We start from the raw sequence: 17294 nt of genomic DNA, 5'->3' as shown, positions 1-17294 counted from the left end.
GCAGAAACATTAGGCCATGGATTAATGAGAAGAATTATGAAAAATAAACTTTACATGGTTGAAATAATAATGGAAGTGTTTGACATGTTGATGAATGCAATAACAATAAGCACTGTGTTACTTCATGTCGGAATTATTTGCTGAATTTTGAAATTATTTTTCATTGTACAAAATAATTGCATTACAAAACTTAGGTACATTGTATTTGACTCGGGATGACTCATTCAGTTTCTTTTAATATCATTTCAATGGGCATTAGTCTCTGCTTTTAGGTGCAGGCTTTTATTAAAACACAAGATGTTCTGGTTTGAGATGCTGGTTGGTGTCTATCATGTTTACTAAACTGATAATGATAGCTGATTATACGTGCTTAAATATATGTTGCTGCGATAATGCTATAATAATTATTTATCTGTTAATTGTTTCTGCCATGTAGGTTTCTGTGTAGAGCTCAACTTGAGGAAGGGTCTGATATAATTAGACTGGACTCTTTGTTTTAAACCTTTACTGTTGTGCATTGGAAATTAACCTTTGGCCACCTCGATGGCAGGCTACTGCTCCAGTATTCCAGTTATAGCGTTTGATGGATTCTCCTATTTTGTCCTTGAAATTATGGTGTCCAGTTATATTATTTGAAAAATGCTGACTCTCAGATTTAGACAATGTCTAAAGTAATGCATTCTCACTGATGCAGAGAGTTTAAAGAACTTTTACATCCAATTATTTTGAATCTCCAGGTCCAGTCTGCAGCTGGCAAAATTCCTAATTGCTTAGGGTTTGCAGCATTACTCTTGTTCCAATCCTGGTTTAGTGAGGAACTTGATGTCGAAATGCAGGTTAGAAATAACAGGCTGGGCTCAAGATTTCTGCGTTGGTTCAGGAATGAGGAATGGTGGAACATACACTGAGAAATACCAACAGTACAGAACAGAACTGGCATTCTTAAGTTTGTTGTGGTTCTCTGCTTTGATCTGATTTTTAAAATATTCTAGACCATGTGGACCCGTTGGGCCCAAACCTCTCTTGCATTGGTGCAGGACCCTTTCCTCCCCTGCTCCCCCTCCCCTGCTCCCCCCCTTTCCCCTTCCCCCTCCCCCTTCCCCTTCCACCTCGCTGCCCCCCTCCCCTTCCCCTTCCCCCACCCCCACCCCAACCCCCACCCCCTCCCCCACCCCCCCTTTCCCTCTCCTTCCCCTCCTCCCCTCCCCCTCCCCCTTCCCCTCCCCCTCCCCCTTCCCCTTCCCCTTCCCCTCCCCTTCCCTTCCCCTTCCCCTCCCTCCTTCCTCCCCTTCCCTCCTCCCCCTTCCCCTTACCCCTCCACCTTACCCCTCCCACCTTCCCCTTCCTCCCCCTTCCTCCCTCCCTCTAAGGAAGGAGTCTTAAAGGGGTTCTGGGGGGTACATTTTGTACCCATAAAGTGGTTGACATATGGAATAGGCTGCCAGAAGAGGGGTGAAATTAGATACAATCATGGCATTTAAGAGACATTTAGCTAGGCACATGGATATGCTGGGCATAGAAGAATACAAACATAATATGGGCAAATGGGATTAATGTGAATGGGCAAGCAGATTGGCATGAATATGATGAGCGAAGGGGAAGTTTAATTCTGTGCTGTACAACTCTCTGATTCTACAATGTCTTAAGTTTCCAACCGGCACTTCCATGATTGTGCTTTGAGGGTTGAATTTTGTCCTTCCAGCTTGACCTACCAAACTGACCTTCCAGCATTACCCTTTGAACATTTTGCATTTTAGAGCATACATATAACTGAATGGGATTCAGATTCAGAGATTCATGGTATCCTGTTGTTTTATTACATACACTGCCACCAATACTAAGCAGGTAAAATAAATACTTGTGGTGTCTGTGTTCCTCTTACTGATCATAAATCATACTGATAAGCTTTTCAACTGTGTTGATAGCTGTAAAAACAGTTGAGCTCGGCTACAATTTTTTTAGGACTTCTTTTGTCTCAAATTGCTGACCTTATGACTTTGGGACAAAGAACAAAAGACACATCTAACTAGCCCAAATATGTGCACATGCATACATTTCGAAGTTCCACATTGTACTGATGTGTTTCATGATGTGTTCTGCATGTTTATGAGTAGGTTAAAGCCACAAAATTAAAAGATGATCTCTTTATCCTGCAGTTCGTGTGTGGGAGCTCAAGACCCCTACTGCGGCTGGGACTTAGTTCTAAAGAAATGTACAACATTAGAAGAGAGTATGAGTATGAGCCAGTGGGAACAAAACATCAGCTCATGCCCAGTGAGTATAAATAGAATAACCTCATCCATTGGCAAAATTCCCTTATTCTTGCAAAGTTCAGAATTTGTGTAATAGAATGAAAAGTTAAAATGGTCAAAGCAAAAATTACTTGTTGCCTGTTCTCTATTAATGTTCAAATCGTCACTGAAGATTTATGGATGAAGTTAATGCAGGGAAAGATTTGATTTTATAAACTGCTGTGTCGGCTCATCTCACTTTTACATTTTCCCCTCTCTTGAGCATTGTGTTTTTTTGTTGGGGTGGGGAGCATATTTGCGCACTAACTTTGATCAAGTGCATATTCTGTTATGTATAAAACCAAATAGTTTGCATTCACAGGCTCTCTTAATTGTAAAAGAGGTTTATAAATGAGTGTATTCTCGGTCACCATCGCCTTCTGTGTTGTCTAGTTGAGTTCAGGTTCTGTTGGGTGAAATCCCCTTGGTGAAGGGCTGGGGTGTGTTTTCTGTCCACTGCCCAGCCTCACAGAGAGATTGATCGGAAGTCAGTCCCCGGTGCATTTCTGCCAGATAAAAGATGTTCCCAATTGACAGGGACAAATGAAGTGTGCTGTTGCAGTGCCGGACAGAGAGGCTGGCACATTCCAACCGTCCCAACATTCCTTTTGTACTTTTACCCGAGGCCTAAATATGGTGATTGATTAAAACAGAAGAGAATGGCAGGTGGCCCACAGTTAGATCTCTGCCTTTCAAAACAAGCTTAAGTCGTCTTACTAACACTTTCCCAGGATGCGGTGCCATTAGTTACCTTCCAGTAACTTGGGTGGTAGTGGTACCTTCAAATAGGAAAACTTGTGATTTAAAACTGTTGACTTCTTGACCTTTGCATGTCTACTTTGATTTAAATGCAGCAGGGCGAGGTCAACATTTTTGGTACCTATAGAGAAGAGAAAAAGAAGAAAATTGTTCAGTATTATTTTCATGGTATTTATTGCAAATATCACAATGTGTGATGTGTCCATTCAATGGGCATTTGGATACCACTTGCTGCACCTTTCATCTGAACAAAATCAACCTGTGGTTCTTTCAGCAACATTCTTGTATTGCAATCAATATTAGGAACAGGAGATATCTGGCATAGCTTAGTTAAAGATTGGTGCATTGGTTCTTTTTTTATATTTCATGGTATTGATCAGCTCCAGCAAGTGACTGTCATCTATTCTTTCTCAATGCAATTCCTGCTCTCAGGTTTTGTTCAGATGATAAAATTGCTTCAGAGGTATCACCAGAAGAAGATTAGATATTTTACAATTGCCTTTACTGATTCTCAAAATAAGGATACACAGTTAATATTGTGGTTCCAAGAAGCATATAGATTACTCACCACTCAAACATCTTTGGGACCTGCTCCAGAGTACATAGATCAATCCTCCACTGGGACATAGATGTAGTGATTAGGGAGGAAATACACATTCAGGCTTTCATGTGGGCAGAAGGCTGATATTTTATTAAATGATTAAACCAAGGTATTTCAAGTAGAATGGAATAAAAAGGTGGGATTATGGTTGAAATAGAAATACTTCCCCACGTGTGATTCTCTCTAATGATGTAAAAGAAATGTAATGCTTTTGAGAGGTTAAATAGCATTCAGCAGAAATGTTGACAACATTGCCTTATGTCCTCTTGTAATCTTTTGTAAGTCCAGTACCATGCAGAGTAAACGCAAAAGAATTCAAAAGGAAAGGAGCAAATTTTCCTATTTTCTGAATTAATTTTTAATATAATTTTGTGGTCACTTCTGATGTGTCATTTTACTATCTTGAGGTGGCATGTGTAGCATTGCTTGTCCTCCACCTCCACTCCCTGATGGAGCTTGGCTATACGCAAATTGTGAGTGGATCTATGTTTTAGAGTCAAGGAATTGGATCAAAATAGAAAATAATCAGGCTGCATCTCTGGAGATTTGTTAAAATTGCTGAGTTTATGATACGCATATACAAGTTTAGGATGTATTCAAGGTAATATTATGAAGTTCTAGTATGGAGCTTCCCAAGGAAGCATTACAAGGGGAGGTGTGGAGTTTATGCATCCAGTTCAAGACAATATATGGTTTCTGACTTTAACTTGAGAGGCCACCATTGCCTCATCGTGGAAATATTCTGGTGCAGACTACTTGAAGGGAAGGACAGTAATATTTTAACAGTGCACATGAAAGATTGTGATAATGAAGAAAAAGAAGAGAAACCAATGTACCAGTTGACTCTCTGTAAGGAATGATCCCAAACCAGTTTGGCACTAACTGTGATCCTCGGTTATTGGGCAATGGTTGAGGGGCACGAACTCTGGTTATTCAGGAAACAGATATAGAGCTGCACAATCGCCTTTACTGAAGTGGAACTATTATTGGCAATTGACCATAGTCCTTAACTTCAGTGGTTTTGGCTCTCCAGTTTAGCCTTGAAACACTCGGGGACTTTACTAATTTTGCTGATTTGCAGCTTTGTCAACGAGGCGAAAGTTGCAGATTTCAGCAGGTTCTACTCCTTCAATTTGCAGCTGGTCAATGAATAACAGCACTGTATTAAAGAAATCCAGAGGCCAGGCAGCATTGAATTTAACAAGTTTATTATCCTTACCAGAGATACCCAAAGGCAGTCTCAAGCGTGAGGAGTGATCATGTGGAGAATGTGCCTGATATCTTCAATGATGCCTTTGCAGCATCCAGCAGTGGTTTGTTACTGTCATGTGTTCCGAGATACAGTGAAAAACTTTGTTTTGCAAACCATCCAGGCAAATCATACCACACATGAGTACATCAGGTACTGCAAAAGAGAAAATAAACAGAGTGCAAAATATAGAAGTACAGCTACTTGGAAAGTGCAAATTAAAAAAATGTGCAAGAGACACAATGAGGTGGTTTGGAAGATCGGGCATTTGTTCCTAACATATGAAAGATCCCTTCAAGAGCCCGGTGCAATAAGAAAGACATTTTTCTTGAATCTGGTGGTATGTTTTCAAGCTTTTATATCTTCTGCCTACTGGGAGAGGAGGGAAGATAGAATGGTTGGGATGTGGGCGGTGACTGATTTCCCGAGGCAGTGGGAAGTCCAGATGGAGTCAATTGTGGAGAGGCTGGATTGGACTGAGTCCACAAGTCTACAATTTCTTGTGGTTTTCGGCAGAACAGTTGTCGTACCTAGCTATAATGCGTCTGGTTAGGAATCTCTGCAGAAGTAGGTGTTGGTGTGCTGCTTGGGCCATTACATCAATGTAGTTGGACCAGGACTAATTGTTGGTGATATTTAGCTTGACGTTCTAACTATTTCCACATCAGCGCCATTGATACAGACTAGGGGATGTACTTCACCCTGCTTCGTGATGTCGATGACCAGCTCCTTCCCTTGTTGACGTTGAGGGAGAAGGTGTAGTGATTAAACCATGCTACTAAGCTCTACTTCCTGTATTTCATCTTGAATGTTTGCAATCTGCCCCCCCCCCCCCCTACCGTGATATCATCTGCAAAATTGTAAATGTAGTTAAAACAGAAGTTAGCTGCACTATTGAAAGTGTACAGGTAGTAAGGAGTTGTAAACGCAGGCCACTGGTGTTGAGATTTATCAGGGAAGGTGTTTTGTCTTCTATCCTTGTTGATTGTGATCTATGGGTCACTAGGCTGAGGATCCAGTTGCAGAGAGCAGTGCTGATTCCTCGCACCTGGAATGATAAGGTCTCGACCTGAAACGTCACCCATTCCTTCTCTCCAGGGATGCTGCTTGTCCCTCTGAGTTACTCCAGCATTTTGTGTGCACCAGGAATGATGTTTGGTTGGAATTATGAAGGTGGAGCTATTGTCAATAAATAGGAATTTAATGTTGGTGTCCTTGATATCCAGATGTTTGAGCATGAGTAGGGCCCGGGAAGTGGTGCTAGGCTCTCTGGGAGGCTGCAGGGGATGTGTGCCATGACAGGGCACACATGGTAGTCATTAAGGAAAACTAACTTGTCTTTGCACTGGGATAATAGTGGTCATCTTAAAGCAGATGGGAACCTCAGATTGGAGTAGGAGAGGTTGAGGTTGGCTGCAAATTCTGTCAACTGGTCTGCACAGGTCCTGAGGATGTGGCCGGGAACTCCAACCAGCACTGTTGTTATCTGTGGCTCGCTCTCAGGAAGGACAATCTAATGTCTGTGGCGACGAACGCAGGTATAGGTACACCCGAGGCTGTCGGTGAGGGTGACGTCATTCCGTGACCTCCTGTTCAAAATATATGTAGAATTCATTGAGCTCATCATCTGCTGCCTCTGATCAGCACTGGACTACTTTCTGCACTGAATCTCTGCGCTTTTAGTTTCTGCTTAGAAGCAGGGAATAGGGACATGATCTGATAGATTTTCCAAGAAGAGGGTGGGGGATTTGGCAGTTGGTGCTTCCTGACATTTTCCAAGCTACTGCTCAGTTAAAGTTTAATGGTTGTGTAGCTTTATAGTCCTCTGCTAAGATAGGAAACATGTTGGTAGTATTTTGGTAGCACATAATTGAAGTTGGCCTGGTTGAAGTAACCAGCTGTGATGAGTAAGTCCTTGGGCTACTAGGAATTAAGGCTATTGGTCACAGTGTGTATTCATCCAGTGCAAACCATGTCCACGAGGGGTGGGATGTAATTAAAGTCAGGTTAGCCGATGTGAATGCTTAAAGCTAGTAGAAAGGACAGCACTTCACAATCAAAATATTCCAGGTTTGGGGAGTAGGAGCTTATTGGGACTGCCACATCTGAGCATCGGGTGGTGTTGCAGACCCTTCTGTTTCTTATCGTGCCTGAGAATGCTGGTGAATTGTGAAGCCCTCGGGTTGTTTGGCACGGGTAGGTGAAACAGATGTGAGCCATGTTTCTGTACAACAGCACATGGCTGTCAGTTGAAGTGTTTCCTGTATAATTAACTTGATTATCAATTTCATTTTGAAGCTGTGCTTCAGATATTTAAATAGATCAGAATCTTCTTATTATACCAATTTGCAAGTTCTCTGATTTTCTGTTTGGCATATGGTGATGCATACTTTGCATAAAACTTTAACAGAGGAAGAGGAAGGTAAGAAGATTTTATTGCAGTAGCCTGGAAAATGTCAGGAAGCATGAAATTGTAGATGATAGAAATTAGAAATAAAATTAGAAAAGACTAGGTTACACATCTGTACAGCAAGATCTAAAGTTAACCTTTCAGATCTACACTGTAATGAAAGACCTCATAAGTTGGCCGTAATTCTCTATGCCAAATGCACAACCAAGATGCATTTGATAAAGCGACTCTCCTATGCACGTGAAAGTCCAAATGTGCTTCCAGTAAAGGTTTTCAATTTCTCTGTGCTTTCCATAGGCAAATGGTTAATGATCAATTGGCTCAATTTACTGTGCTCCTATTATATTGTCCACAAGTAGAAATCAATCCACTGAGCAACATTCACATATAAAACACTAAGTAAATTAGTAAAGTGTAAGGTAGACATAAAATGTTGGAGTAACTCAGCGGGACAGGCTGAGTAATGTAATATACATTAATAAAATGTAAGCCTAATATGAGTGATGCTTACATATTTTCCCTGGTGTGTGACTGCAATATACACCGTCTATCCTTGGGAGCCAAGGACAGTTCAGAGGGGAAATTCAGGGTAAAACTGACAATTGGTGAGTAGCAAAATAATTTAATTGGGCAATATTTTCTAGCTTAGAATGGAAGATCAGAAGGCTAGACTGACCAAACTAGACAGTGGAGGAGTAATAGCATGATTTACAGTCAAAGTTACAGAGAAGTCTAAGGACAAGGAAAGATAATGCACTACCACCATAAGCGCATGATTTTCGTTAATATGGTTGTAAATATATACTGGGCTTCCACAAACAACTTTTATTTTGAGATAACATGATTAACTTGAGAATATTTATCTTTTTAAAATGTAAAAAATAAACATGCAAACTTCACTTATGCATCAATTGATCTCAACAATATACATCCTCCCTTAGTTGACTTAAAAAAAGTTCCTGCTGATGACTTTTTCAGATTTATGTTGCATTTAAAGAAAGAAACAATATGAAGTTCACCAAATAAATACTAATCAAATTGGTAGTGCAAGAGATTGAATGGGCATGATAAGAGGTTACAGGGAATATTGAAGGGTTTTGAGCTGCCCAGGAGAGGGGCATGTAGAAATGTCTCTTAATGAAGTTCATACCAAGGAAAGAATAGTGCTAACAGAATGTCCAGGAAAGAACTGCAGATGCTGGTTTAAATCGAAGATAGACACAAAATGCTAGACTAACTCAGCGGGTCAGGCAGCTTCTCCGGAGAGAAGGAAGAGGACGTTACCCATTCGTTCTCTCCAGAGATGCTGCCTGTCCCGCTGAGTTACTCCAGCATTTTGTGTCTATCTTCTATTTAAACCAGCACCTGCAGTTCTTTCCTGGACAATCTGTTAGCGCTATTCTTTCCTTTACTCCAGCATTTTGTGTCTACCTTGGTGCTCATAGAATGCTGAGTTATATAGCCATATATCAGCAGTATAGCTTTGAGGTATTCAGATGAGTTGACAAAATTTCTGTTCACTCCCCAAATAAAATTATTCATCTGCTGTTCGCTCAAGATCTGGTGGCATTGCAGAAAGATCACCAGGTTGAGCCTGAGCAGCATAACATTATGAGAATTGGAGAGAAATATACAGACTTTGAATATTGGAAGGTGATTGAGGCCTTATGGCTACGTGTTCATGATAAATGAAGCAGAATGGATAGATAATTCAGTACTGAAATAAAGAGATGGTAATATTTAGGTAATTCTCTGATTTTAAATGGGGAGCCATTGGAAAGGAAGTGAAGTTGGTGAAAGGGCTATAATATATTAGCACTGCTGCTATTGCAGACAGTTCCAATGTAGAGGGATGCCACAAAAATGGTGTTGCTTGTTCACAAAACAGGAACAGATGTAGGCCATTTCGGTTCATGAGTGTGTTCTGCCATTTACTGATGTCACGGTGAATTTGTTCATCAGTGAATCAGCCTGATGAAGGGGCCCAATCCGAAAGGTCGTCACTCCATTTACCTCTACAGATGTAACCTGCTCTGTTGATTTTTTTGCTGTTTATTTATTTGGAAGACTTTGGAAAAGTAATTGTAAAAACGTTATATCATGAATGAGTATGTAACCCATTAAAATAACTCCAGAAGCTGCTTGTCATTTGGTTTTGGTAGCTCCTAGGAAAATATGAAGTGGTTGATGGTCATTTATGTCGTGAACAGATTATTCTTTGCACATTTGCAGGAAATGTGTCCAATTATCTTTTGCCAAGGAGACAGCATCACTTGGTTTAACTTAATCCACAGATTAACTTTCTGCACAGACTGATCTGTGCCCTAATTCTATCGCTCTCATTTCCCTTCACGGTTTTGGTTCACAACAACTGCTCACTCAAAGGTATTGTGAATGCAGCTGTCTAAACACCAACTCTGGATTTCGTGGCTGTCTGGACATTTGAGGGGAAGGGCCTCCTTGTTGCATTACTGGAAATCCTGTTGCCATTGAGAGCACGGTATTGGACTCTTGAAATGCAAAGTAAGTTTCCCATTGTCTGAACATGGTGTAAGGGTGGGAAGAGTGATGTGGGTGGCAAATCTGGATGCAAGGAACTAGGCCAGAAAATTTGGCCCCATGAATTTTAAAAATGAATGCTTTTCGTAATTTTGCTTAAGCTGTTTGAGCCTGTAGCCCCATGAAATTTCACCTTCATTTTATGTTCTAAAATATTTAATATTAGACAAAAGTCCTGTGTCTTTCTTCCTTGTTTGCTTTCCGTGAGAAGGATGGTTATCAAGGGTTTGCAGCTAGAGTTGTGAGTAGATGCAGAGGGCAGCTGATTTCCAATTACCTGCAAACAGTTTAATGGATTACTCCAAATTTGGACCCCAAGAGAAGTAATAATTGAGTTGTACTGCAGTGGGACCTGCATTCTATCGGAGCCTGACAAACCAAGCAGAAAAGTGTGCTTTAGGAATTGCACCAAGGCAATGTGTTTGCTGATCCATATTAAACCTCTCTGCAATGAATGGTAAGACCTACTTAATAGGTTATAAAATCTCTACTGAAATTAGTGGAATCAAACTAACGCCAGTACTATCCAGTTACTGTTATCTGTTTTTTTTGCCATAGAGGTCACAAAGTGCTGAGAAGATAAAGCATTTGACCTAATTAACTTTTTATCACTAACAATTCCCATTATTCTAACAAGAATACAACCCCAAACATTAAAAACTGTGTGAATAAATGCTTCAGGACATTGGCTACATTTTGAGCTCATAACAGTTGAAGAAAGCTGATTAACAAATATCTATTGCTCCCCGTTCCAATATCAGTTGCTGCCAGGAGCCAGTTCAAGGCACATACAGGCACCCTGTGAATATGATACTATTAAGCTTGCTGAACAGCCACTCATATTGAAGAATTAGTCACAGCGGCATACAGCATCGGAATAAATCCTTCAGCCCAGTTCGTTCATGCCCACCAAGATGTCCCGTCTAAACTAGTCCCATTTGATGCATTTGGCCTATATCCCTCTAAACATTTCTTATCCATATACTTGTACAAATGACTTTTAAATGTTGTTATTATACCTGCCTCAACTACTTCCTCTCAACTACTTCCTCTGGCAGCTGCATCCATATACCCATCCACCCTGTGTGTGAAAATGTTGCTGCTCAGATTTCTAGTAAAGCTTTCCCCTCTCATCTTAAACTTATCGTTGTCCTTTAGTTCTTGATTTCCTTACCCTGGGAAAAAAGATCCCTATCAATACAACCTCATGATTTCATACTTTTTTTTTAGATCACCCTTCAGTGTGTCCTGCACTCCAAGAAATAATGCCCTACCCTGCCCAACCTCTCCTGATAGCTCAGGCACTCGATTCCTAGCAACATTGTCATAAATCTTCTTTGCACACTCTCCATATTGATGGCATCTTTCCAACCTCAAGGTAACCAATATTGAACATAATACTCCAAGTATGGCCTCACTTACATCTTGTCAACTGTAACATAACATCTCAACTTCTATACCCAATTCCCTGTCTGATGAAGGCCAGCTTGCCAAAAGCCTTCTTTCCCATCCTGTCTGCCTGCGATGCTACTTTCAAGGAACTATGTACTTGTATTCCTAATTACCGTTGCTCTGCAACACCATTCATTCTGCTCCTGCCCTGGTTTGACTTCCCAAACTACAACACCTCATGGTATTCTGAATTAAACTCCATTTGCCATTCCTCGGCCCACTCCAGCTGCATTCCCCAAATAGATCAAAACACACTCCTCTACATCCACCATGGATCCCTAACTGCAGAGGTATTAAAGGCACTGCACACATTTCCAGTACTCTCATATACAGTTCAGTGAGCTGAACAGAACTGCTGACATTAAAATTATTGCTAATTGTGCTGGTGTAAACGTAAACCTCTGGAGGTCGATGGCTGGTCTGAGACCTGAGCTCGTGAAGGAATGAGTCACGGAGCTGTGAGCTGAGAGTTCCGCTAATCCTGTTACGCTTCTGGTAGCAGATCATTAAATGATGCCAGTAATGGAAGAGCAAGCTGTAAGAGAGGATGGAGATAGATCGTTGGGGAACTGTGGAGTAAACAGCCTTGAGCTTAAATTTGCAAGGAACCAATTGATCTGCTTTCACACATTACTGCACGAGGTGCCAATGAAGCAGACACGGGCCTGGTTATTTCTTGGACTCAAGGCTACCCGAGAACATCAGGTGTAGGCAGTTTATTTATTACACGAGGAAAATGGTGATCCAACCAGCAGGCCGAATTCATGAAACTCGATCCCATTCCTTATGCCAAGAAAAATTGTGAAATCTTGATATTCTGCCAGTTCCCAGTATTTGACAACAATTTATTCCATGGAACAGGAAATTGCAATTTGTGTATATCCAGGAAGAATTCTCCCTCCAGGAACATCCATAATCTCACTGCAAGGACTTCTATTCCACAGGTTCACCAACAAATGTTTGGTAATTTGCCTGTCCAATCTCGTCCACATATTTCTCCTTGGTACTTACCATCTGCTTTTAGACTTTAGAGATGCAGTGTGGAAACAAGCTCTTTGACACACCAAATCAGTGCTGACTAGCATTCACCCCATACCCTAACACTATCCTACACACTAGGGACAATTTTTTTACAATTTTACTGAAGCCAATTAACCTAAAAACCTTTACGTCTTTGGACTGTGGGAGGAAACCAGAGCACCCGGAGAAAACCCACGTGGTCAAAGGGAGAACGTACAAACTCCATACAGCCAGCACCTGTAGTCAGGATCGAACCTGGGTCTCTGGCACTGTAAGGCAGCAACTCTACCACTGCGCCACTGTGCTGCCCCAGGGTTGCCCCAGGACTTCCTGCCTTTCTGTTGAGCAATTTAATTAGGAGGATGTGTAGGAAGGAATTGCAGATGCTGGTTTAAACCGAAGAGAGACACAAAAAGCAGGAGTAACTCAGCGGGTCAGACAGTATCTCTGGAGAAAAGGAATAGGTGACATTTCGGGTGGAGACCCTGTTTCAGTGGGAGAATCAGAGGAAAGGGAAATTAGAGATATAGACGATGAGAAAAAAGATGTATGAATGAAAGATATTCAAAAAAGTAACCATGATAAAGGAAACAGGCCATTGTTAGTTGTGGACTAGGTGGAAACAAGTTACAATGAAGCTCAACAAGATGACTTTGAACCAAGTACAATGACTTGGGTGAGGGAGTGACGGAGAGAGTGGGGATGCAAAGGTTACTTGAAGTTCAACCCAACCTGAAACATCACCTATTCCTTTTTTCCAGAGATGCTTTCTGACCCGCTGAGTTATTCCAGGTTTTTGTATCTATCTGGAATTAGGAGGATGTCCTTTCGCCTTTCTCCTAATTAAACAAGCATTTATTTTTAAACTGAAACATTGTCAAACAAAGTACACATCATAATGCTATAGACCTCAAGTATCAAGTTATGACACAGATATGAGTTAATAGATTATTTTTCAAAAGCTGAAAACGTATCTCAAAGAATTTCTAACCTGTTGTTTTTAAAAGTTACACAAGTTACAGGTTAGATATTCCTTGAGTGTGTTTACATAGGTTGTAATTCATGCCGATTAGAGAAAAGGGCAGTCTATGCTAATTTTGTGTGAGGCCAATCAAGATTGGCTCAAAATGAGCGGTAAAACCAGGCAAATCATCTCCTTATGCTCTGGGCTCTCCTCGATCATGACCAAGTAAGAGGGGGCTGGGAGAAGTTTGGGGGTGGTGATGATCAGTTGGAGTGAAGATCATGATGGAGAGGGGAGAGAAAGAATCAGCAAGTCAGATAGCAGCTGTGGAGGGAAATGCACAGAAAATACTTTAGGTTGGGATTCTTCAAGATCATCTTGAAGAAGGGTCTGAATCCAAAATGTCATCTGTCCATCTCCCTCCAGATGCTGCCTGACCTGCTGAATTCCTCTGAGCAGTTTTAATTTTTCAGGTGCCTGAGTCTGCAGTCCAGATTAGGAAATATCCTCAGGATCAGATGGGAAAGTGATCAACAAGGTGGAGTTGAATGGAAAATCATTGAAGGAATGGGCATTTGCTCAAATTGTCAAGGAGAAAATGCAGAGGCAAATTATTTCCGAAATTCTTGACTGCCAGGCTCTCAAGGTGGAAGCCAAGTAAGGACAGATAAGACCTGTGCCTTATGTCCAGATTTGCACAGTTTGCTAGCCCCACAGCTGCAGAGAATTGCACTGCAATTTGCAAGAATGTTCCAGACATGCATAAAGTACTCTGTTGTGATTGATGATAGATTTTAGATAAAGGTCTTTTGTGCAATCTGTAAAAATGTTACCCCAACTATGAAGGCATGTTGTCCAGCATTTTTGCTAGCTAATTGTGTTTTGATTGGACTGGTATTCTGTTTCATTGACTATATTTTGCAAATGTATAATTTCAACCCAGATGATCAGAAGATAGTGTTGAGTGGAATGATACATTCCAGTGATAACACAAAATGGATTGCTACTGTAAGAACCATCATAGATTGGAATACAATTATGACACAAATCAAAGCACATGAAATTATTTCAAAATATGAAAAGACTTCTGTTTGATTTTTATTTCAACAGCAATCAAAAGTAAACTATTTTTATTTTATGTCCTGATATTTTATTGGTTTGCCTTTTAGATAAGAAACATGACAATGAATGGTGCTTTTGGACCCTGGTCACCATGGAGACGCTGCAAACAAACAGATGGCAATGTAAATGGAGTGTGCATCTGCAGGTCTCGTTCATGTGATAGTCCAGCTCCAAAGTGTGGAGGGCAACAATGTGATGGTCCCAGTATGGAGGTTGCAAACTGTTCCAGGTAAGAAGAGTGGAATTAATACCAAGTATTTTAAATGAATAATATGCCAGTCACTTTTCCTGATTTACACATCTTAATTTTTTACACTTTAGACTTTACCTTCGAGATACAACATGGAAATAAGCCCTTAAGCCCACCGAGTTCGCATCAACCACCAATCACCCCGTACACTAGCACTATCCTACACACTAGGGACAATTTACAGAAACCAATTAACCTACAAACCTGTACATCTTTGGAGGGTGGGAGGAAATCAGAGCACCCAGAGAAAACCCATGCGGTCATCGGGAGAACATACAAACCATACCGACAACACCCGTAGTTGGGATTGTACCCGGATCTCTGCCGCTGTAAGGCAGCAACTCTACCGCTGCATCACTGTGCCGCCCCCATTAATGACCATGTCCAGATATTGACTTGAATATTACTAAATATTGGTTAGTTGAAAATAGAAGTGCACTTCAGTTTATGTAGGATGTTTGCCAAGATTCACGAGCGCAATGAATCTTCATCCACACTCACTTCTTTCCATCGGCCAAATGCAATTGTTCAACAGGAATGGTGGTTGGATTCCTTGGACTTTGTGGTCTCCTTGCAGTACAAGTTGTGGGATTGGATTCCAGGTCCGACAGCGGTTTTGCAGCAATCCGACTCCTCGACATGGAGGGCGCGTCTGTGTGGGACAAAATCGGGAAGAGCGGTAAGTCCAAGACTTCAATGATTCATTTTATAGAGCATTTCTCTTGCGGCTGTGATAATGTCACTATGTGTATATGTATATATGTATATATATATATATATATATATATATATATATATATATCCCAATTCCCATCAACTCACCTCCAAATGTTACCACTGACTTATACATGAACATCAATTTACCAATTAACCTACCAAAATGCATGTCTAGATGTGGAAGAAAACCCACGCAGTCATAGGAAAGGTTTGAAAAATCCACACAGCATCACGGGTAATCAGGGTCGAACTCGGTCACTAGAAGTTGGAGGCAGCTGCTCTTCGAGCAGCACCACTGTGCCCATGCATTTGTACCTCATCAATTCCCTTTCTGAATCTTGTATGTTTCAATAAAATCACCTCATTGTTATAGATCCCAATGAATTGTATTTAAGAATTATTATGTCTTTCCTCTGGGGGTAAATCTCTTGTCCCAGGAATTGTCCTTGTGAATCTGTTACTTGACTGTGAAAGCAATATGGCCTTCCTTGGGTATGAAATGAAACTGCATGGTACATCAAACCCTGTAGAGCTGCAAAACGATCTTACTCTTGTAACGTTACTCTTTTGTAATGAAGGCCACCATGCCATTTGCCTACAGTATTCTACGTTAATTTCCTGTATTTTGAGGATCATCAAGATTGGTCAAAAAGTGCCAATGTGACCAAAGATCTGATCTGATCTTTTTGAATGGCTGAGAAGATTCAAGGGATCATACAGGCAACTTCTACTTGTTATGTTTCTTTGGATAACCGTATTCTAAGATTCTGCTAATTTCCTGTCATCTAAAATATATATCTGTTTTTCGTACAAAGCGAATAACCTCCCAACTTCCTTGCAGCCTGACTTCCTATTGGGTTTTGTATCATCATCAAATGGGGATATATTATGTTCTTCTTTTCATCTATATCATTAATTTTGCTGACAGAGCTGTGGGCCTAGTACAGATTTGTTTGGAGCCCCACCAGGATGTTGGCCAGTATGAAAAATAACTTGTTTATTTCTATTTTCTGTTCCTTAACCAAACTTTTCTGCTAATATATTGCCTCAATCTGGGAGCTCTTATTTTTGTGGGTTTCTTGAAAAATGCATAAATCTTTTCAATCTATTAATGAAAACTGTCAAAAATATATTAAGTTACAAATCCTTTTTAAACCAATACATTATAAACATTTCAGTTTCTTTTGAAGCTGTACATTTAACCTGTACTCCAGATTCAGCAATTTTGTAGTGTCACTATCATGTTTCACTAAAGGCATAAATCACAGCAGTCAACCTGACCTGAATTGGGTTCATGCATTATGATATGTCTCCTGTGAAAATGTTACTTTTTTAACGTTGTACATACAGTCATGTTGATTTTAAGCAGGCTCAATTGTGTGTAATGTGCATAGAAGGGCCACATTAAAGATATTTTTTCCTTTTCATATAATTTAGTTCAATCCTTTATTTTTAAATCAGAAGATTTTGAAGGTTTGACAAGATGTTAGCCGAGCTATGATTAATGAACTATTCTATTCGGGGGTCCTAAAAATTGCAAATTTATTCTAGCCATGGAAATGATACAAAACAAATTCACAAGAATGATACTACGGTTGAATGCTTCTGCATTTCTGCTCTACCAGAGGGGTCACTTTCATTGCGAACATGTCAGAAATAGGTCTACAACATTGATTTTCTAGGCTGTGACCCTTGTAAGATTAGGTCTCCATTGGTGGTTAAGAAACATCGACAGAGTTCTGATGGAAGAATAGAATGCTGTAATTGGTAAGGTGGAGCAGGTGGGTGTGGGGTGTTTTGTCCATGGTGTGGTTGATGCTAGGGAAAAGAAATGGAGAAGTTAATTGGAGGGGTGTTTTTCCAAAGGATTTGTGGAATTTGTAGTTAAAACTGATTCCCA

The 17294-nt window shown here is 40.6% G+C and overlaps 1 protein-coding gene across 6 annotated transcripts in view; it reads left to right on the top strand.

Moving 5' to 3' along the window:
* sema5a (sema domain, seven thrombospondin repeats (type 1 and type 1-like), transmembrane domain (TM) and short cytoplasmic domain, (semaphorin) 5A) overlaps window positions 1–17294 on the top strand; it is a 146166-nt gene that overhangs the window by 89061 nt on the left and 39811 nt on the right. For 5 of the 6 annotated variants that reach the window (XM_078423209.1, XM_078423199.1, XM_078423190.1 and 2 more), the window contains 3 exons: window positions 2157–2274; window positions 14475–14656; window positions 15213–15356. In XM_078423209.1, the coding sequence (XP_078279335.1) occupies window positions 2157–2274; window positions 14475–14656; window positions 15213–15356 (444 nt within the window). The remainder of the gene's footprint in view (window positions 1–2156; window positions 2275–14474; window positions 14657–15212; window positions 15357–17294) is intronic. The other variant, XM_078423235.1, reaches the window with a different exon arrangement.

This window comes from Rhinoraja longicauda, chromosome 2, assembly GCF_053455715.1.
Source record: "Rhinoraja longicauda isolate Sanriku21f chromosome 2, sRhiLon1.1, whole genome shotgun sequence".
In the NCBI taxonomy this organism is placed as follows: Eukaryota; Metazoa; Chordata; class Chondrichthyes; order Rajiformes; family Arhynchobatidae; genus Rhinoraja; species Rhinoraja longicauda.
This window is presented reverse-complemented; position numbering and strand designations above follow the sequence as displayed.